This window comes from Somniosus microcephalus, chromosome 13, assembly GCF_052327205.1.
Source record: "Somniosus microcephalus isolate GS21.2 chromosome 13, FLI_Smic_1.0, whole genome shotgun sequence".
Lineage (NCBI taxonomy): Eukaryota > Metazoa > Chordata > Chondrichthyes > Squaliformes > Somniosidae > Somniosus > Somniosus microcephalus.
This window is the reverse complement of record NC_140999.1, coordinates 171,214,893-171,238,217: the sequence shown is the minus strand read 5'-3', so window position 1 is coordinate 171,238,217 and position 23,325 is coordinate 171,214,893. Positions and strand designations below refer to the sequence as shown.

General features: G+C 46.4%; 1 protein-coding gene across 7 annotated transcripts in view; it reads right to left on the bottom strand.

The window, feature by feature from the left end:
* dlgap4b (discs, large (Drosophila) homolog-associated protein 4b) overlaps positions 1 to 23,325 on the bottom strand; it is a 733,594-nt gene that overhangs the window by 179,512 nt on the left and 530,757 nt on the right. For all 7 annotated transcript variants that reach the window (XM_086005582.1, XM_086005577.1, XM_086005576.1 and 4 more), the window contains one exon: positions 3,006 to 3,226. In XM_086005582.1, coding sequence (XP_085861708.1) covers positions 3,006 to 3,226 — 221 coding nt within the window. The remainder of the gene's footprint in view (positions 1 to 3,005; positions 3,227 to 23,325) is intronic.

The following is a 23,325-nucleotide window of genomic DNA, read 5'->3' as shown; positions in this document are numbered from 1 at the left end:
AGAGTCAGGGAACCACCAGGTACAGAGTACTCCTCTGAACTCAAAGTTAGTAAATTTAAATTGCAGAATAACTGCATTTTTTTTTTGCAAAATTATGGCTTTGAGCCATTGAAAGTAAACGGTATTTGCAGATACATATATGATACATGCATGAACAGAGAGACCTGGGGTGTATGTGCACAAATTGTTGAAGGTGGCAGGGCAGGTTTAAAAAGCTTACAGGATCCTGGGCTTCATAAATAGAGGCATTGAGTACAAAAGCAAGGAAGTTATGATGAGCCTTTATAAAACACTGGTCCGACCTCAACTGGAGTATTGTGTCCAATTCTGGGCACTGCACTTTAGGAAGGATGTGAAGGCCTTAGAGAGGGTGCAGTAAAGATTCACAAGAATGGCTCCAGGAATGAGGGACTTCAGTTACGAGGTTAGACTGGAGAAGCTGGGGTTGTTCTCCTTAGAGCAGAGAAGGTTGAGAGGAGATTTGATAGAGGTGTTCAAAATCATGAGGTGTCCAGACAGAGTAGAGAGAACGAGAGGACACAGATTTAAGGTGATTGGCAGAAGAACCAAAGGCGACATGAGGAAAAACATTTTTACGCAGCAAGTGGTTAGGATCTGGAATGCACTGCCTGAGAGGGCGGTGAAGGCAGATTCAATCATGGCTTTCAAAAGGGAATTGGGTAAGTACCTGAAGGAAAAAAAATTGCAGGGCTACGGGGAAAGGGCTGGGGAGTGGGACTAGCTGAAGTGCTCGTGCAGAGTTGTCAGCGTGGCCTCGACAGGCCGAAATGCCTTCTTCTGTGCTGTAACCATTCTATGATTCTGTGATGTAATGTCCAGAAAATCGCCCTTGCCTTCGACAGCAAGGTTTACAGTGCCACAAGGAGTCAACACTGTTACTGGGGGACGAGGCTTTCCAGCAAACCACCTCTTTGGTGGGTCACTAGCACCCTGGAGACAGCACTGGCTTGTATGAAATGCTGGGGGAGCAGGATTAAAGTGCTCAGAGGAAAGCCTGAGCAGACAATGTTTGTGGCAGTATAATCTGGCTGCTGCAATTGAGGTGACCTAACTCAATATGTACTTTGGGAGTTGGGACTCGCACCGACATACTAGAAACTACTGTTTCTAGGGAAGAACTCCGAACTAAATGTAAAATCCAAATTGGGTTGATTTGGATTTATATAGGAAAATTTAAATTTGAGTGAATTTGGAGGAGTTGGACGATTAGTAAAAATGACGTCCTCCCCAAGTGGTCAGGCTGCCACATTTTGCTGTGTGTGTTCAGCACGTGGCAAGTGAAGCGCTGGGACATTTGAAAATTGAAAATGGGTCCTGCAAGACACGCAGGATCCTAATTTGAATAAATGATTCTGACCTTGAAATGTTCCCGACGTGCACTCCTGCCGCCAACACGTCTACCCTATCCAAGACAGCGGGCGGTACTCTTCTGGCCAGAAATGTGTGTGCGCTTCCTGCCTGCCACACTGGGAGCTTAGTAGGCCAGTTAGCGCCTGAAAAACAGGCACTGTGTGGCTACTTTTCTAGGCCCTGGTTTCATGGGAGACCTCCGGTTGTTGTGTTGACTTTTCATGGAACCGTAAATCTTGCTGTCAGAAACATGTGTCAATTACATGACAAACGTCACATGCAACCGTTGTAATGTTTTAAAGTGATTTAGACCATTGCATCACACGTTTATAGATAAGTAAAATAAATTGAAAATGTATTTTCACAAAGGTGATGCTCCTTTAAATCTTCACTTTCCTTATATCCAGTTAACTAATTCTTGGGCTGTATTATTTAATAGCCTTTAAAGTGTCAATTGAAATTATTTAATTTGCTTTAAAAAGTTTTTTGTAGGAGCCCTGGTGGCATAAACTTTGGTGTAAATCCAGAACTCCCCACTCTATAAGAAACACACTGAAGCAGTAACTTCTTACCTTGCAGTGACATTTTAGAGAGAATTTTACTCATGTTTTTCAGCCACTAATGACTATAATTGCTTCAATGTTCAATGATAAGTGTTATTTTGTGAAGCTTAACCGCAATGATGTGTTTGATGCAGAAAAATGCTGTGGAGCAACAAGTGGCACCATTGATGCTGCATGGACCAGGGCACTGCTGATAATATCACAAAAGGATGGCATACTGATAGCATTGAGCCTCTGTTGTTACAAATAAAATATTAACAGCCTAGTGCCAGAAAGAAAACCCATTTCAAGGCATCTGTTCCGTTGTCCTTTAGGTTAGTATGGGGGGGGGGCGGGGAATGGGGTGGGGGAGGAATTGAGTAAATAATTTAACGTATTGCATTTTGGTTATTAGTAAATGTTGCAATGGACCATTGTAATATTTACTCTGTGTGTGTGTAACTAGATCATCATCCCTTTTTATTCCCACTTGTAAGCAGAAAAATCATAATCACTGCTGCAGCAATTTACATCATCGCATCATGTCACACATGTGGAAGTGTGATCCAGACCGATGGCCCTGGCTGCACAATGGGGTTTTTCTGAATCAATGTTACAGTTGTCACAATAGAAATAGCACAATCTATTGTCCACTGGAATATGTCAACATTTTAAAAGGTCAGCAAGGTGAGACACGCTGTTGAAGTAAGATGTTGTTTAAATTCTCTATTTCTGAGCTGGTTTCGGACTGAAGTCTCTTGATGTAAAAGACAGCAACTTGATTTATTTGAACTACCAAATCATGAATTCCACTATTAAAGGATCTTGGAATGAAGAAGACCTTCCTTCTGCTGATTGCGTTTTCCTAAAACAAAATCACTTTGCCATTGTTATTAACAGTCAATTTCTTGAACCGTGAGTCAGCAGTTTGCACACCCTACGTTACAAAAGCTATTTAATAATTTAATGTTTTCCAAAAAGAATATGGAAGTCATGATAATGAAACACCATCTCGCATAAAAGAAAATCAATGCTTTTTCTGCAACAAAAGAACATGACGTATAAAAGACATGAGCGTGGATGAAAACTTACTTCCGCTGGCTGATCTGATCACTGAGTGATTGCTGCGTGGCCTTGAGATAGCTTTGACGTCTTGCTGCAGTCTTCGGGGATGGCTTGGGGCTCATCTCAGAGTCCTCACTGTCATCATCTCCCATTGCCTTTATGTAGCTGCCACTACGCATTCGTCGACAGGGAATTTCTCCCACTTTCCCACGTGAAAGAGTGCTATTCCAGTCCTCGTGAAGAGGGACCTGCTCAAGATGGAGTACTCTTTATTAGACCAAGTGCTTTTCCACTTCATTTATTTCAATGATAATGAAAGAATGACAGCATAGTGTTGTTCCTAGGATATTACTCGTACACTGTGATAACATTTACTGGTGGTTTTAAGTTTCTTTTATGACAGCATCAAAAATGTTTTTGTATTATTGGCCCTGTCACGTGACATTCATCATGACGCCCTCTTCTGTCACATGACATTGCAACCACCATCATCCTCAGAAGACTATCATGATAATGGTGAGCTGCAACAATATAAACAATGCAAAGTGAGAGAAGCGTTGTTGTGCATTACAGATTTAATAAAATTTCAGGGTTCAGATCAGATTCACTCACAGTTCGAGCTTTGTGGTAATGATTGTGAGCCCAGCTGTTCCTCTGTACTTGCTAACCTTTTACTGTATTTCGTAAGTTTGCTTTATTGCAACTGACACAATTATATATTGCACTGCATGTATAAGTATCGTGACACTATAGCCCTTAAAGCTTTATAAGCTGCTTTTATCTGGGATGAAAGACAAATTTTAACCTTCAGATCTGTAAGTAAACCATCAAAATCTGTTTCCTTTACTTCATCAGTATTCAGGGCTTTAAGGGACCAGCAATACTCCAGGATGCTACTCTTGCTGCGCTGCTATGCTTTGCACAAATAGGCTTAAGAACACCTATAGAACTCTACAGTGTTCAGGTTGCAGTTTACGGACAACTGTCATATCTAATAGCTCCATGAATTAAGATCAATTTTCCATTTTTTGACATTCCGGGCCACCTTTTTCTCTATTTCAGAAACCTGGGACAAATATAAATTTTTAAAGGAGATCATGGCCAGCTCATGAATTTGCAGGACTGAGTGCGCTAGAAACATGCATTCTCTACAAGAGTGATTTCATAGAATCATACAGCACAGAAGGAGGCCATTCGGCCCATCGTGCCTGTTCCAGCACCTTGAAAGAGCCATCCAATTAGTCCCACACCTCTGCCATTGCCCCATAGCCATGCACATTTTTTCTTTTTAACTCTGTACAGGTTTAAAGCAAAAAACATCTGCTCCAAAAGCTTGCTCATAATGCCAGCAATCATATTTTAAAGCTTCTCCAAGCGGCAGGCTCCAAAGTAAAGCACTTCCATCAATATCAGCTGATGCTGGCACTCGCTCATTGTGAGTTACTCTTGGGACAATCAGGGCGCTAATCAGAGGGTTTGGGCACTCCTACACTATTGCAGGTCGTTTTAATATATGATAATGAGCTCCTAGCAGCATCGGCACGTGCACAATCAGAATTTTCAGACTTGACCGGAAATGGCAGCACAGCCGTTACAGCCCACAAACCTGTGTAAATTGGACCCGTTCCAATTTGCAGACTGACATGAATCAGTCATTCATGAAAGAAAAACTTATGAAATAATACTGAGCGGCCTGTGGGTGGCGCTGTCCAGGGAGAGTATAAATACTCGGACACAGGCCCAGTTTGCGCAGGACATTCTTAACAGGAACTAGTGAAGGACACAACTAGACCTCCATGTTGTAAAACAGTTGATTAAAGCTTTGTTTAACGCTTAGACCAAGTGCCTAGTAGTTTTCTTACGTCACTGACCTTTGTAAATACAAACCTCATTCTAGTACCAAAGAGTCACTGAAAAAGCTAAACAAATTTGGCGGCATGCATCATCTCTATTTTGAATATTAATAGTTAAAGTCATTTGTCACATCTAGCAGAAATGGTGTATGGTGTTTTTCATTTCTGTAATGAGTATCAATGTTATGTCATTTTATCCCCCTGAATATTTTGAGATTATATCTGTGTAAATTGCACACTGTTGTGACAGAATGTGCATAATACAGCTCTGAAATTGCAAGATTGCACTCCTGCCACAGATTCTCTCTTTCCTGATTTTAATGGCTGGACATTTGGAAGCACCACAAATCCATGACCAATTCTCAGACCAGCTCTCTGGACAAGTCAGATTCCATGCTGGAAGTGGAATCTTGCAATTTCAAGGCTTTTATTTTGTAATACTGAAGTCTGGATGTTGATTGCCATTGTAACATTGCACCCGCCATGTTGCAGACAGATTTGTAAAGGCCTACGCACTTGTGCAATCACCATGCATCGATGGAATGCTTTAATAAGATCATAAAGATAATCCTTCAGCCATTTAGCTGTGCTGAGCTGCTTTGACATCCTAGATTTGCTGTATCACACTGGGCAGCTGTTAAGTGCTGCTGTTGAGCCTTATAATAAATGCGCAGAGAACTTGTGGGAACAGGAGCAGCTTTGGAATCACGCTCTTGATTAATGGTGAACTGTGGTAAACATTAAACGGCTCACTCTGGGTACTACTACAAGCAGTATGTTCAAGTGCTGACAAGGGGAGAGCTGTTGCCCAATCTAGTTATGAGTGACAAAATAGGCCAGGTGGATGAGTTAAGTGTGGGCGAGCAGCTCGGGAGCAGTAACTGCAATAAGATAAGGTTCAAGGTCCAAACAGAAAGGGAAAAACCTCGTACAATAACAAGATTGGGATACGACAAGAAAGAAAGAAAGAAAGACTTGCATTTATATAACGGCTTTCACGACCACCGGGCGTCTCAAAGCGCTTTACAGCCAATGAAGTACTTTTGAAGTGGCGTCACTGTTGTAATGTAGGAAACGCGTCAGCCAATTTGTGCACAGCAAGGTCCCACAAACAGCAATGTGATAATTACCAGATAATCTGTTTTTGTTATGCTGGTTGAGGGATAAATATTGGCCAGGACACCAGGGATAACTCCCCTGCTCTTCTTCGGACTAGTGCCATGGGATCTTTTACGTCCACCTGAGAGAGCAGACGGGGCCTCGGTTTAACGTCTCATCCGAAAGACGGCACCTCCGACAGTGCAGCACTCCCTCAGTACTGCACTGGAGTGTCAGCCTAGAATATTTTTGTGCTCAAGTCTCTGGAGTGGAACTGTGAACACACAGCCTTCTGACTCAGAGGTGAGCGGTGAGGAGTGAGTTAGCTGAGGTGAGACGGAAAGGCAAATTGGCACACAAAATTGTTGCTCAGCAATGGGATATTTTTAAAAAGGAGATTGCAGAGTTACGGAATAAATATATACCATTTAAGAGGAAAACTATTTCAAGTTTCAGACTGCTATGGGTAAACAGAGAAGTTAGCAACAAACTAAAATTGAAGAAGAGGACATATTTGATTTTTTTCATATCTATAGTGCCCGTATAGATATGATAAAAAGATAAAAATAAGAAAGAATAAGAGAAAATCGTAGGAGCCGTTAGATGGGCAGCCAGAGTACCTGCCTATTTAAGGCAGGGGGGCCACTTTAAATATGCAAATTGAGGCCCTACGACATACATAGAACCTCGGCTGCAATTTTGAGGTACAAACGGAAGGAGCGTGTGCACTCTGTCCACCCGGCATTAAGTGGCCTAGCCACCAGTCGTTAAAAAGACCACTGGAGATCACACAAAAGAAATGGCCACAAAACCTCTCTCAAATTTTTTTTCTCTCTGGGGCCATTTGTGGAACATTCCTGCTCCTCTTGACTGCACAAAGATACACTGGCCTGCAGCCAGCTCTCCCCCCGGATTACTTTTACTGGATACTGTTGGAGAAGATTAAGGGGTATGCAATAAGGAGCAACGTAGTAAATTAGATTAATAACTAGTTAAAAGGGAGAGAGTAGGAGTTAAAGGCAGTTTCTCAGTGTGTTTGGAAGTGGGTAGTGGTGTCCCACGGGGTTCTATGCTAGGATCGCTTCTGCTCACTGTGTACGTCAACGATTTGGATATAGGCCTCGAGGGAGTAGTGTCCACATTTTCAGATGATGCTAAAGTAGTTCCGAGGACCAAAGAAAACTGCAAGAGGATATTGATAAGATGGTAGAATGGGTAAAGAAGTGTCAGATGGAATTCAATGTCAGTAAATGTGACGTGTTACCTTTTGGTAAAACAAAATAAGTGTAATAATTATACTTTGAATGACAGAAGGCGAGGTGATGTGAAAGAAAAGAGGGGTTTGAGGGTTTAGGTTCACAAGACATTTAAAGTAACACCTTCAGTAAATAAGGTCATAAAACACCAATGGAATACTGGGTCTTACTGCAAGAGGCATTGAAAATAAAAGTGGAGATGTAATTATAAATCGACAAACTCTTAGTAAGATCACAGTTCGAGTACTGTGTACAGTATGGGTTCCACGCTATCGGAAGGATGTTGAGGCAACATATAGGGTACAGCACTGATTCGATAGCAAAATACTGTGGATGTTGGAAATCCGAAATAACAACAGAAAATGCTGGAAAAACTCAGCAGGTCAGGCAACAACCGTGGACAGAAATTTGAGTTGACGTTTCGGGTCGAACCCTTCTTCAAAACTGGAAAGAAAAGATAGATTGGAGGGAGGGCTGCGATCGGACAAAAGAATAAAAGAAACAAAAGAAGTAAAAAGAGACAATAAAAGGTATTAGAAGCTAGACGAGATGGTAATAGGCTGAGATTAGGTGTAAATTGTACTGGCAGGGCAAGGGATAGCTGCCAGGTGTGAGAGCGAAACAAAAGGAAATGGGGCGGGGGGGAAAGGAGTGGAAAAATTACAAGAAAAAATGAAATAGGGGCCGAGGTTATGATCTGAAATTGTTGAACTCGATATTGAGTCCGGAAGGCTGCAGAGTGCCTAATCGGAAGATGAGGTGCTGTTCCTCGAGTTTACGTTGAGCTTCTGTGGAACAATACAAGAGGCCAAGGACGGTGAGGTCCGAGTGGGAATGGGGCGGTGAATTAAAATGACAGGCGACCGGAAGCTCGGGGTCACCCTTACGGACTGAGCGGAGGTGTTCCGCAAAGCGGTCACCCAATCTGCGTTTGGTCTCCCCAATGTAGAGGAGACCGCATCGTGAGCAGCGAATACAATATACTAGATTGCGAGAAGTACAAGTACATCGCTGTTTCACCTGGAAGGGGTGTTTGGGGCCCAGGACAGTGGGAAGGGGGGAGGTATAGGGGCAGGTGTTACATCTGCTTCGCTTGCACGGGAAGGTGCCAGGCGAAGGGGAAGGGCTGTTTGGGGTGATAGAGGAGTGGACTAGGGTGTCTCGGAGGGAGCGGTCCCTGCGGAATGCTGAAAGGGGAGGGGAGGGGAGGGGAAGATACGTTTGGTGGTGGGATCACTTTGGAGGTAGCGGAAATGCCGGAGGATGATCCGTTGAATGTGGAGGCTGGTGGGGTGAAAGGTGAGGACAAGGGGAACCCTATCGTGGTTCCGGGAGGGAGGGGCAGGGGTGAGGGCAGAAGTGCGGGAGATAGAACTGACACGGTCGAGGGCAGTGTCAATCACGGCAGAGGGGAATCCTCGGTTGCGGAAAAAGGAAGACATGTCTGAAGCACTGGTGTGGAAGGTGGCATTGTCGGAGCAGATACGGCGGAGACGGAGAAACTGGGAGAATGGAATAGAGTCCTTACATGAAGCGGGGTGGGAGGAAGTGTAGTCCAGGTAGCTGTGAGAGTCAGTGGGCTTGTAGTGAATATTGGTCGATAACCTATCCCCAGAGATGGAGACGGAGAAGTCGAGGAAGGGAAGGGAAGAGTCAGAGATGGACCATGTGAAGGTGAGGGAAGGGTGGAAATTGGAGGCAAAGTGAATGAAATTGTCAAGTTCGGGACGAGAGCAGGAAACGGCACCGATACAGTCATCAATGTATCGGAAAAAGAGGTGAGGGAGGGGACCCGAGTAGGACTGGAACAAAGATTGTTCCACATAGCCCACGAAAAGGCAGGCATAGCTAGGACCCATGCGGGTACCCATGGCAACACCTTTGATTTGGAGGAAATGAGTGGAGTTAAAGGAGAAGTTGTTCAATGTGAGAACAAGTTCAGCCAGGCGGAGGAGGGTGGTGGTGGATGGGGACTGGTCGGGCCTCTGTTCAAGGAAGAAGCGGAGCGCCCTCAGGCCATCCGGGTGGGGGATGGAGGTGTAGAGGGATTGTATGTCCATGGTGAAAAGGAAGCGGTTGGGGCCAGGAAACTGGAAACTGTTAAAGTGGCGGAGGGCGTCCGAAGAGTCGCGGATGTAGGTGGGAAGAGACTGGACAAGGGGAGAAAAGATAGAGTCAAAATAGGAAGAGATAAGTTCCGTGGGGCAAGAACAGGCTGAAACGATGGGTTTACCAGGGCAGTCCTGTTTGTGGATCTTGGGAACCAGCACTGATTCACTCAGTGTCAGCCAGTGGGTCAGCTGGTTGCACCCTTGCCTCTGAGTCAGAACGCTGTGGGTTCACAGTCCCACTTGAGCACAAAGAAATCTAGGCTGACACTCCAGTGCAGTACTGAGGGGCCGTCTTTCGGATGAGACATTAAACCGAGGCCCCGTCTGCTCTCTCAGGTGGATGTGAAAGATCCCATGGCACTATTTTGAAGAAGAGCAGGGGCGTTATCCCCAGTGTCCTGGGCAATATTTATCCCTCAACCAACATAACAAAAAACAGATTATCTGGGCATTATCACATTGCTGTTTGTGGGAGCTTGCTGAGCGCAAATTGGCTGCCGTGTTTCCTACATTACAACAGTGACTGCACTTCAAAAAAAAAGTACTTCATTGGCTGCAAAGTGCTTTGGGATGTCTGATGGTCGTGGAAGGCGCTATATAGATACAAGTCTTTTTTTCTTTTTCTTTCACTCGGATTCTGCCTCGTAGGATGCAATACAAATACAGAGAAAGACGTGAAAAATTAGGGGGGAGAAATTCGGTGGTGACCCTTTTGGGGTGCTAACTTTGTTGGGGTGCTGTTAGCGCCCCTGAGCCGTAAATTCAGTGGTAGCGCCCCAAGCAGGAGGCGGGGCGCTACTGGAAGCAATCCCCCTCCTTCCTGGGGTGCAACAATGAATATCGCATCACTACGTGCAGCGCCACGTCATTGAGGGCCTCCCTCCCCGATTAAAGGGGAGGGGCCAAGCGCTGCGTGCACCGGGGCCCTGTTGGACCACCAGGGAGCGGGTCCCAGCACTCAAGAGGAGTGCTGGGCTGACCGATCGTGGCCGTCACCCCAAATAAAAAAGGGGAAGGGGGCAGGTGCTGGCAGTCGGCCAAAAAAAAATTGTGCCGCTGCAGCTGCAAAAACGCCACCCTGACACTGTCGGACATATCATCCGGCGATAGGCCAGGGGGCGCTACCGAAGTTTGCGCATGTGGGGTGCTGTGCATGGTGATGACATCATTGCCAGAGGCGCAGCGCCACAGGGTGCTACCAGCTACCACCACCGCTAACCTCCCGCTGAATTTCACAGGAGGCGTTAGCGGCGCCGCGCCCGGGTGCTAGAAGCTTTGCGCCCCATTAGCGCCTCCTCCGGGGCGCTAGCGGGAGGCACAAAGCAACCCAATTTTTTCCCCTAGGTCTGTTGTCGTTAAGGCAGAGGAATTTAAAGGCTGGTTACATAGAGGTGTTAAAAATTATGAAGCGATGAGACAGAGTATACAGAAACAGAATATTTCCAGGGGTCTAGAATGTAGGGACATGGATATAAGATTAAAAGCAATTTAGGACAGAGAGAAGGAGAATTTTTTTTAACATAGTGGATTGGGAGTCTGTGGAATGCACTACCAGATATAGTGATCGACGCAGAAACCATGTCAATTTGTAAGAATAGGTTAGATAGGTGGTTGAAGGAAAGGGGAATAAAGGGATATGAAAACAGGGCAGGCACTTGGGAACAACAACAGAAAAAACTGGAAATACTCAGCAGCTGATGCAACATCTGTGGAGAAACATCAGTCGATGTTTCAGGTCTAAGACCCTTCCTCCGGCGCTTGGGATTAAGGCTCCTGCTCACAAGGAGGATAAACAGCAACATGGGCTGGTTGGGCTGAACGGTCTGTTTCTGTTTTGTAGGTGGCGGTTTTGTCAATCGAGGCGGGTCCGGGGCAGCCAGGGTCGGTAGCGTGGTCCCAGCCCACTGCCTGCTCCAGCCCACTCTCTCCAAGTGGTTTTACGTTGATTGGGCTTGATAAGCCTGCCCAGCGAAGTTCCCAGCCAATTAAAAGGAAGCAGGTCTGATGACGTCATTTGATGACGCGTCATCAGCCGGTTTCCTTAAAGGGGCCATGTGCAAATTGATTTTGACATTTGTGCTGTCAAGTGTTCTACAGCATTGAAGTGCTGCAAACTCTGACTAGCACTGCACAAAGGTGCACGGCTGCACCAGGCTCTCCCATGACTCCCTCCATATGCTTATGAAGGGAGTCACAGCACGTAGGGAGGTTCTCTTCCCTTGCAATGGGCAGAAGAGACCTCCCCAGGAGACCAACGCAGCCTGGTTGCACATTGCACAGGAGGGCACAAGCAGGGATGTCGTCAGGAGGACCAGGCTGCAGTGGCTCAAACCTTTCAATGATCTCAGTAGATCACAAAACGTTACTGCCAAGCCACACTCAACCTCATCCTGTTGTGCCACTCATCACATCCCCATCACTCTGCCTTCCCTACCCTACTCCTGTGTGGAGATGCCGGTGTTGGACTGGGGTGGACAAATGTAAGAAATCACACAACACCAGGTTATAGTCCAACAGCTTTATTTGAAATCACGAGCTTTCGGAGCACTGCTCCTTCGTCAGGTGAAGTGGAGAGATGCATAAAAACACAGCTTATATAGTCAGAGAATAATGTCAGATGTTTACAGGTAATCTTTCTAACTGCCATTTATCACACCTCGGCAGAGAGATAATCACAGCAATCAAAGGTGTAAATGGTGTCCAAACAGGTCAGTCAGGAAAACATTACATCAAAGAACAATGAGGTGGGGTCACAAGGGGTCAAATGTTGCAGATGCTGGGGTCTGTATGAAAAACAAAAAAACAGACAAAAAACATTTTTTTAGCTGGAAATCACAGCAGGTCCGGCCGCATCTGTGTGGAGAGAACAAGCCAACGACGACTCGAGTCTGGATGACCCTACGTCAGGTGGGGTTACATGTAGCGTGACATGAACCCAAGATCTCAGTTGAGGCCATCCTCATGGGTGCGGAACTTGGCTATCAGTTTCTGCTCGACGATTTTGCGTTGTCGTGTGTCTCAAAGGCCGTCTTGGAGAATGCTTACCCGAAGATCGGAGGCTGAATGTCCTTGACTGCTGAAGTATTCCCCGACTGGGAGGGAACACTCCTGCCTGGCGATTGTTGCGCGGTGTCTGTTCATCCGTTGTCGCAGTGTCTGCATGGTCTCGCCGATGTACCATGCTCTGGGGCATCCTTTCCTGCAACATATGAGGTAGACAATGTTGGCCGAGTCACATGAGTATGTACCATGTACCTGGTGGGTGGTGTCCTCACGTGTGATGATGGTATCTGTGTTGATGATCTGGCATGTCTTGCAGAGGTTGCTGTGGCAGGGTTGTGTGGTGTCGTGGTCGCTGTTCTCCTGAAAGCTGGGTAATTTGCTGCGAACGATGGTCTGTTTGAGGTTAGGCGGCTGTTTGAAGGCGAGTAGTGGAGGCGTGGGGGTGGCCTTAGCGAGGTGTTCGTCGTCATCGATGACATGTTGAAGGCTGCGAAGGATGCCCCGGAGCATGGTACATCGGCGAGACCATGCAGACACTGCGACAACGGATGAACGGACACCGCGCAACAATCGCCAGGCAGGAGTGTCCCATCCCAGTCGGGGAACACTTCAGCAGTCAAGGACATTCAGCCTCCGATCTTCGGGTAAGCATTCTCCAAGGCGGCCTTCAAGACACACGACAACGCAAAATCGTCGAGCAGAAACTGATAGCCAAGTTCCGCACCCATGAGGACGGCCTCAACCGAGATCTTGGGTTCATGTCACGCTACATGTAACCCCACCTGATGTAGGGTCATCCAGACTTGAGTCGTCGTTGGCTTGTTCTCTCCACACAGATGCGGCCGGACCTGCTGTGATTTCCAGCAAAAAAAATGTTTTTTGTCTGTTTTTTTGTTTTTCATACAGACCCCAGCATCTGCAACATTTGACCCCTTGTGACCCCACCTCATTGTTCTTTGATGTAATGTTTTCCTGACTGACCTGTTTGGACACCATTCACACCTTTGTTTGCTGTGATTATCTCTCTGCCGAGGTGTGATAAATGGCAGTTAGAAAGATTACCTGTAAACATCTGATATTATTCTCTGACTATATAAGCTGTGTTTTTATGCATCTCTCCACTTCACCTGATGAAGGAGCAGCGCTCCGAAAGCTTGTGATTTCAAATAAAGCTGTTGGACTATAACCTGGTGTTGTGTGATTTCTTACATTTACCCTACTCCTGCACATCCTTACTCACACCAACTTACCTTGCACCTCCACTCATCCCTCTCTATCTACATTATCACTTCCCCATCTCACTAGCCACCCCTCACACTCACCCTCATCCTACTGCAAGCATACCAACTAACAACACACAAGGGTAGGCACTTGTGTGTTTTAGCCAATGTTAATGTGAAGTTTCTGTTAATGTGCTGTCAAACACTGAAACCTTTATTTTCAACACTTTGCATTCTTGGACAGATTTGTGTGCACCTTTGTGAGTTGCAGTGAATGGTGAGACATAATGGTAACCCCCTCCCCCATCCCCTGCCCTGCAATGGTAATGAGTGTGAAAGGAATGGCTTGGGCTTTGTAGGGATGCTTTATGGTGCTGGTGTGGGGTGGTGCCACCCTGGCGCATCATGTGGCAGCCAGGGTGTACAGCATCAAGTGAAGTAAATCTGGCTATGGTGAGGCCATCCCTGGCGTCCCGGGCAGCAATGTGGTCGGGTGCTGATGCCCTGTGTCCTGTGCAGCATCAGTTGATTGCGGAGAAGGTTGGTGTTGTTGTTGGTGCTGCTGGTGTGCCTGGTGCTGCTGGTGTTGGGGCTGATCGTGGTGGGATTCTGAGGACCAAGGTGAGATATTTTCAAGGGCACCGATGTTGATGGAGTAGATGGCAGGTGAACTTGAGATGACAGAAGCGATCTGTCAATGGTGAGAGAGGTTGTTCCAATGAGGTGGCACTGGATACAGAGTTTGCTCCAAACACTTGCAGCCTACATAAAGCTCAATCTGTCTTCCAAATGCAGTAAGCAAGAGCTTCTAACCTTGGAAAGTGAAGGCCTATGAAATGGGAGCTTTTATAGACCATTTGCAGCTGTCAAGTTAGTAAATCATCCCATGCTGACACAACACTCGACCTCCTTACCTGACGGGATCCCCGAGTGCTGTGAACCTCATGCAAAAGGTGTAAAAATAGTAAGTACCTGGTAAAATTGTGTTTAACAACCTTTTAAAAAGCTTTTAATGAGCTTAATTGCCTGACCCGCCGCTTGGTGTCGGGTCTGTTCAGTGCTGATAGACCCGACACTTGGGAGACTAGCGTGGTGGATGGTTGACAGCGGGCTCCCGACCCGCTGTCAATCTTTTCTATTTTGACAGCTGACCAGCCTCCGATCCCGCCCTCTCAGTGCCGGCAAAATTCTGGCCGTAATTTCTATATAATTCTATGAACGTTGGACATTTTCCACAACATAAGGGGAAAAAGTACCTTGAACTTAGATATTATACAAAATGCTGGATATGTATTGATGAATTACAGGTCTGCAGTCGCAGCTAAAACATACGAGTGTATGCTAGTCCAACACTAGTTTAGGTTCAGGTAGAGTTCTACTATTCATGCTTATTTTAGATTAGATTTTCTCTGGGAATTTGAAGGATTATTGTCAGGTATTTAAGCAATCTCTAACCTTTTAATTGTGGTTTTAACTGTGAATTTGATCAACAATGCTGGCTGCAAAAAATTATTGACAGATCAAAAATGTGAAAGTCTTATGCACATGGACACTTCCTAGCCTGTCAACAATACAATCAAGACGAAGATGGAAGAGGAGGCATCTATCCCTTGAGATAGAGACCACAAGCTCATTGGACCAATGCAATATAAAATTACAGACCCCAAGCAATGTGCTTATCATTGCAAACATCATGTAATTTTTTTTCATATCTCTATGGTGTTGGCTAATGACCATTGCTGTGGTAACATCATGTTTAGTTAAACCAGCTGTAGAAGGCTTGTTGATTGCCACTAATAGGAGTGTGAGAGTTGCTTTTTATCAACCACAAGCTATGGCGGTGTTAATATCTCTCGTTTTCATGTAAGTACAGTACTTCAGTTTTTTCACACTGCCCACGCAGTCATTGTTCACCATGTTAAAGGAAGTTAATGATTAATCAGTGACATTGTATCTTCACACTACTGAATCTGCTTATTTCCATTTTCTCAGGATATCAGGCTTCATTGCTTATACAGCACTCAGTAATATGTCATTGAAAAAAATCAGTCACTGTGAATTATATTGGTTATTATATTGATATACAAATAATAAAGTAAACACGAGTATTCATTTTTAAAATTCATCCACATTGCTTGTATTGATTGAACTAGGATTTAGGGTTGGCGGGGGCGGGGAGAAACATTTATACTTTACCATCAGCAATTAATGTGTGATTAGGAAAATCTGTCAAACATGGCTAAGCTGAAGTTCTGGTGACCAGTGTATTAACAAATGAGCCCCAAAGCTATCTGTAGGGCAGAGATGTAAATGATGTGCATGGACAGATATATGTCATTATAACTGAAATATTCTACTGACTTTAGAGCTGGAACCCAAAACAAAGGAAGGTAGGAATATGTACAAGGAAAGGTGGTCCAGCCTTTGTCCCCACTGATAGGCTCATTTAAAGGAACCAAGTATTCATCTCCCTCATTTTTTGTGTTCGTATCAACATCCAAACCAGGCCTGTGATTCACTGATCAGGCAAGTAGTGCTTAGAGCTCAGATGGCCTTGCACTATAGTGGCCTATTCAGGACAACAGAACAATTTCAGCAGAATAAACGTGGGAAGAGGGCTTGGAAGGAAGAGATGCTGGGGTAGATTTTAACTGTCAACACCAGCCGGAAAACTGGCATTAGTGGATCAGCCATCCATCATGTGCCCCTCCCGATTTTTCTTCCCATTGTTTTAGTAGTGAAGCTTTTTCCTATCTATATGACAAATATAGAACTACACTCATGTAAAGCATAACAGATATATCAAAATGTAGGAGAACTATCTACTGGTTACAAATTATCTACCTAAAATGAATTTTGAAGTGGCAAATTAGGGTTTTGATCAAATTTCCACCAGTTCATATTGTCCACCACACGTAAACCAAGCAGCATTTTCATACATACGGAATTTAAAACGAAACTCTCAGCCCCTGCAAAGAGCAGAGAAATTAATTTTCTCCTGAATATAACATAGCATTCAGAATACATTATGACATGAATCAGTCATTCATGAAAGAAAGACTTATGAAATAATACCGAGCGGCCTATGGGTGTCGCTGTCCAGGGAGAGTATAAATACTCGGGCACGGGCCCAGCTTGTGCAGGACATTCTTAACAGGAACTAGTGAAGGACACAACTAGACCTTCATGTTGTAAAACAATTGATTAAAGCTTTGTTTAACGCTTAGACCAAGTGCCTAGTAGTTTTCTTATGTCACATTACATACAATTTTATCTTTTGTTTCAAATCACTGCAGGGTAAAGCAGCGACTTATATACATTGCTGGTTCCTATACTGTATAGAGTAACAGGGCTGAGAGGGTTCCTGAAACTAGGCAGAGTGGTGGCAAGGTGGATGAAATTTGGTCAAAAATTCCAGTGAGCAGGAGCATTGTGCATAAACAAGTGGTTGCTAATGGTGGAGTAGAGGAAGTAAGGGATGAGGAGACATTTGGCGTTACGAGGACCGAAGAGTGCGTGCAGGGATATAAGGCAGACGGAGATCACCAAGGTTGATTATTTTCTCATTTTACAATGGTGCATCCATTGCCCCAGCCAAAATAATTGGGATTTTCCTGTGTATTTTAGGTTTACCTCTCAATTTTGTGAAGCAGGAGAAATCCTTTCTCTGACGGTATGCCCAGGAGTGTAAGCCGTTACTGTAATAATAGGAATGGATCACTGAGGCTGCATTTTGCACCAGATTTGTTACTTTCTGGGGCATGGCAATGGTTTTGTTTCTTCTGTGCAGGCAGCTGTATAGTTACACCTCAGTTATTTGAAAAATTAATCATTTTCTCAGGAATATAAAATTAAAATAACACCAGCTGAACACCCTCATATTAAATTAGTAGGCTTACCAACACTGGAAAATTACTAAGGGAATTACAGAATCATTATTGGCATAGTAAGGCCTGACTGCCCAGCAGTATCAGTGACGATAATATTCCAGTCTTAGCCTTTAGGTAGATTATAGGATATACTGGTAAACATGAGATGCACCGTACTTAATAAGCACAGATCAAGGCTATTAAAATCCTTTAGCCGAAAAGAGAAACAGTGAGCTTCAAGGTTAAAATGGAATGGAAAGCATAAAATAAATAACATTTTGCGGTATGAAAGCACTCTGAAAACTGTTACATTTTCCAGCGATATTTGTGTCAGTTCCCTCACCTTTCATTCAATTTCTTTCATTCTGGAATCTCAACTCATTGATTTGACAGATTTTGAGAAAAGCCTCTTTTGAAATGTAACTGAGGATCCTGATGGATATTCATTTGATTTACTATATGCTGAAGAGTTTCTCTGACAGTTGCTGTGCTAAGAATGCACAATCACGTACATTCCGATGATAGAAGCAGTTCAGCTCATAAATCAGCTGGCAGCGCAGGTCAGCGACGGATCGTATTGAAAATCTTCAACTTTCCGACAACATGCTCATTATGGTTTAGCTCCATGTCACTTGTCAAATTCAATTCCTTAAAATGGTTGTATTTTTTGGGAGGGGGTGTGAGCCGTACTGTTTGTTCAGAAAAGTAGGCAGTATATGGTAAGCTGCTTATCAGCAGAATCAACTATTACATTTACTCTCTTTGACTAGTTTAAAATGTTCTACCTTTTTGGCTCTATCATCCGAGCTAATGTGTATAAAGTCTACAGACAGTTTATAACTGGGAAGGAAGTGATTTAGGTGGTAAAAATGGCCAGGCATTTTGTTGCTGTTGTGTAACACTCTACATTCCTTTGTAACTAGAGATTTTGAGAAATTCAGTACCTTAGCGCCTCCAGTTAGCGCCTGGTGGGGGCGCTAACGGGGCACTGAGGCAGTAGTGCCGCAGCGAGGTGAATCCAGTGCCGCATGACAAATTTGGCCCCTCGCTTCCCCCGTAGTGCTGCCGCTATGAGTTAGCACCGGGAACTGGGTGCCTGATCCACCAAATTGAGTGTCACCCCCTGTCTTAGTTTTTTAATTTTTTAAAAATTCATTGATGGGATGTGGGCGTCGCTGGCTGGCTAGGCCTGCATTTAGTGCCCATCCCTAATTGCCCTTGAGAAGATGGTGGTGAGCCGCCTTCTTGAACCGCTGCAGTCCATATGGTGTAGGTACACCCACAATGCTGTTAGGAAGGGAGTTCCAGGATTTTGGCCCAGCGACAGTGAAGGAACGGCGATACAGGTCCAAGTCAGGATGGTGTGTGGCTTGGAGGGGAACTTGTAGGTGATGATGTTCCCATGCGTCTGCTGCCCTTGTCCTTCTAAGTGGTAGAGGTCGCGGGTTTGGAAGGTGCTGTTGAAGGAGCTTTGGCGAGTTGCTGCAGTGCATCTTGTAGACGGTACACACTGCAGCCACAGTGCGCCGGTGGTGGAGGGAGTGAATGTTGAAGGTGGTGGGTGGAGTGCCAATCAAGCGGGCTGCTTTATCCTGAATGGTGTCGAGCTTCTTGAGTGTTGTTGGAGCTGCACTCATCCAGGCAAGTGGAGAGTATTCCATCACACTCCTGACTTGTGCCTTGTAGATGGTGGAAAAGCTTTGGGGAGTCAGGAGGTGAGACACTTGCCGCAGAATTCCCAGCCTCTGGCCTGCTCTTGTAGCCACAGTATTTAGTGTCTCACCCTGATAGTGAAAGGGAGAGGCGACGTGAAGCAGTTGGTAGCCGGCTCCAGGGGCGCTACTTAAAGGGATCATGAGTAATGAGTCGCAGCTCTCAGGTTAGTGTTGTTTCACTGCTTCCTTGTCAGTTTGACATTGCCCAATAGTTTAAATCACTGAAAAGGTTGTTTATCTCCAGAGTGTTGTGGCTACTAAAAATTAGTTATATTTATTCTCACAACATATCAACGTGCTGCACTTCTTACATTAGTGGCAGTCGACCTCACCCTCCAGGATCTACAGCGGAGGGAGCGCAGCCAGCAAGAAAGATTGGAACACGTAGCCAGAGGGAGGAGGAAGGCCATCAGGGCTCTCACCAGTAGACCTTACCCTCCGAGCATCTTCCGACAGCAATTCTCCTACCTTCAATTAAGCGAGGAGCAGTGTCTTAGAAGGCTCTGCTTCAGCAAGGAGGTGGTCACAGAACTCTACCACCTCCTGCAACCAGACCTCGAGCCTGAGATCAGGGCGACCACGGCTCTCTCAGTGGCAGTCAAGGTCACCGTCGCCCTCAATATCTTCACCAGCGGATCCTTCCAGTCTGCAACAGGAGACATAGCTAACATCTCAGTGTTCGCCATCCATTGCTGCATCCGGGAGGTCACAGAGGCTCTCTACAGTAGGAGAAGTAGTACATTTCCTTCCCCATCACCAGAGAGAAGCAGGACGAAAGTGCATGTGGCTTTGCCAGGATAGCGGGATTCCCCATGGTGCAGGGTGCCATTGACTGCACCCACGTGGCTTTGCGGGCACCTCATAACAATCCTGAGATCTTCCATAACCGCAAAGGCTACTATTCACTTAATGTGCAGTTGGTGTGCGACCACACACAGCGAATCCTCAATATAAATGCCTGCTATCCTGGCAGCAGCCACGATGCCTTCATCCTGTGCCAGACCGCTGTTCCAGCACTCTTCCAGCCACCACATCAAGCTCGTAGCTGGCTGGTCAGAGACAAGGGCTATCCGCTCTCCACCTGGCTCATGACTCCTCTCTGCAACCCCAACACTCCTGCCCAGCACTCATATAATGAGAGCCATGCTGCCACCAGGAACATCATCGAGCAGACCATCAGAGCGCTCAAGCAACGGTTCCACTGCCTTGACCACTCGGGAGGAACCCTTCAGTACTCGCCAGAGTGGGTGACCCATTTCATCGTGGTGTGCTGCATGCTCCACAAACTGGCCACCCTGATGGCTCAGCCTTTGCCAGCAGGGATTGCAGGACCACCTCAGGAGGATGAGGATGAAGAGGGAGAGGAGGAGGAGGAGGAGGAGGAGGATGACGAGGAAGACGAGGAGGAGGAAGAGGAACAGGAGCGAGGGAGGAGGCAGCCACTCAATCGGCCTTCCGGAAGGGCGGTCTGTGACCGCCTCATCAGACTGCGGTTCCAGTAAATTCAACCCCAGATCCCCATTGTTCACCACATCCCCATCATTCCATCCCTGTCGCAGGCCATATCACAGCACACAGCTGAAATGAGAGACAGTACAAATTATCCGTAGTGAATTAATAAATTTATCAATAATCAGTGAACACATCTTTGCAACAACAATATTTACTATTCACCCTTGTACAATCCCTAAGTGCCTCGCGTTACTCTGCCTTTGCCTACTCTAGTGCTCCTATGAAGTGTTGACCCAGCGGCTGCAGCACGGCTGGTGGAAGGCTGCTGAGTGTCCGTGCGGGAGACTTCAGATGGCCTTGCAGGATGCCCTTGACCAGCTCTGGGCCTGGAAGGCCCGGCTGTAGACTGCACCACCTCAGCAGTCTGGGCTGGCTGGATGACAGGCAGCGACAAGAGCAATGACGGAGTGGCAGTAGTGGGAGCAGGAATGCTGTCATCGTGAGAGAGGACAGCAGGTTCCTGCTCCACTGACACTCCCGCGGGGCAGCACCTCAGCATCCATAGTAATCCGTTGGTGCACAGATTGCTGGCCTGCTGCGATACCGTGAAAGCCCCAGTCGACGGTGGTAGAGCCAGCCCAGATGGCAGCAGTCAGAGCTTGCGTGGCATCAAGCTGAGACTGCATGTGAGTAGTCTGAGATTGGATGCCAGCAACCATAGACTTCATTACAGCACTAAGACATTGCGTCGCTTCCGCCTGTGCTGCAATGGAAGCTGCCAGATCGTCCATCACACACGGCATCAGGTCTGGGTCACCACGGTCTTTCTGGGAATCTACCATCCTTTCCAGACAGTGGTTGGGTGTCGGCTTGTCCCCCGCCTGTGCGCTGCTGCTCCCTCCTGTTGTGAGCCACCTTGGCCTGCAAGAGAAAGGAAAGTGTGTGAGTGTGGAGCAATGTGTTTGGGTGATATGCCTGCCATAGTTGAATAGCTGTCATTGTTTGCAAGGTGTGAGATGTGGGTGTGAGTGTTGGTAGATAGAGATTATTGGTGGGTGAATGCTGAGGGTGTGGTGCTTTGGCCAGTGTGTGCAGACTGAGGTTCAGATGGTGGTATGTAGCAATTGTTGAGGCATTGACTCACCCTGACCACCCGAGTGAGGTCATTAAATTTCTTCCTGCACTGTGTATGGGTCCTGGGGACCACAGTGCTGCCCGAGACCTGATGGGCAACCTCCCTCCACATGGCACGGAAGACTTGCGGCGAGGGCCTTCTGCCACTTGCCGGGTAGAGCACCGCCCTCCGTCTCTCCACAGCCGACACCAACTCCTCCAATTCTTGGTCCAAAAATCTGCGGGTTCTCTCCCAAGGTGTGGATCTGCCATGAGTACAGCTGGTTGAGCCGTCCGGCTCCTTGGACTTGGCCTGCTCCTGCTTGCTGACACAGGTTCACAGGCAGCAATGCTGAGAATGTGGTTCTGCAGCATGAATGAACCTCCCCTTTAAGAACTGGGAAGAGCCTGTGGCAATGATAACTTGCGATTAGACTGCACCTGATATTGGTCAGCACTTTGAGTGTAACGCCACTGAGCTAGGCCGTTAGCGTTGATTAACGCTCCCATTCTTTCTTTGAGCTACGACACTGAATTTTACGTGCAGCGAGATTCATTAGCGCCTGGCTCTAAATCTCAAACTTTTCCAAAGTTAGCATCCACTCCTGGGCGAAAATGAATTTCTCCCCTAAAATGTCAATTTCTTTCTAAACTGAAATGGGTCAGAATGTAACAGCAGCCGAAAGTAATACACTGACTGAGTGACAAAGTTGATTACTCAGTTACTTATCTTTAAGTTAAGACATATTGAAGATTTTTTTATTCATTGCGGGATTTGGGCGTCGCTGGCAAGGCCAGCATTTATTGCCCATCCCTAATTGCCCTTGAGAAGGTGGTGGTGAGCCGCCTTCTTGAACTACTGCAGTCCGTGTGGTGAAGGAACTCCCACAGTGCTGTTGGGGAGGGAGTTCCAGGATTTTGACCTAGTGACGATGAAGGATCGGAGATATATTTCCAAGTCAGGATGGTGTGTAACTTGGAGAGAACTTGCAGGTGATGGTGTTTGTTGTGTATGTACCTTTAAGGGAATAACTGGTCTTAGACTGCAGTACCGGCAGTGACCACCCCTGTATAAAAGGCCCTAGCAGGCTTCTGTAGTTTCAGTTTCAAGCTGCCTCTTGTTCAGTAAAGTACCTGTTAAACTGTTCTCCCGAAGTCCGTGTATTATTGAGGCGCGGACTTTACAGTGGCGGCGAGTAAGTTCGAACTCACCTGCAGTGTGGCATCATCTCACGGGGATCTCGCCTGAAAGGAACGTCCTGGAAGGTCGTAGTCTGAGCAACGGGCGTCGACCGAGGGCAACCGCCCAAAGAATCCATCGGTGTTTGGAGAATTGCGGGAGAGACTGTGGTTCCAGCGAATCGTGCTGGTAGCAGGTAGCGCGCTGACCATTCCGGACTGCGGCGGGCTCAAGCTTGATCGAGCGGCTCTACAAATCGGGCCGCGCAGCGTCGCCGGGAAAAGAAAACAAGAGAGAGAGGGTGGAGCGCACAGGGCACGGTCGGTGCTCGAGAACAGGACAGCGGAGAGAAAATAAACGGGGGGAAAGGAAAGCGAGACGCGCCGAAGCTGCGGGTCGCCGCCATTACCCCATAGAACGCTAGGAGCAGCGTGGCAGTAAGGGGAAGAAGCAAAAGCGCGGGAGGCGCCATTTTAT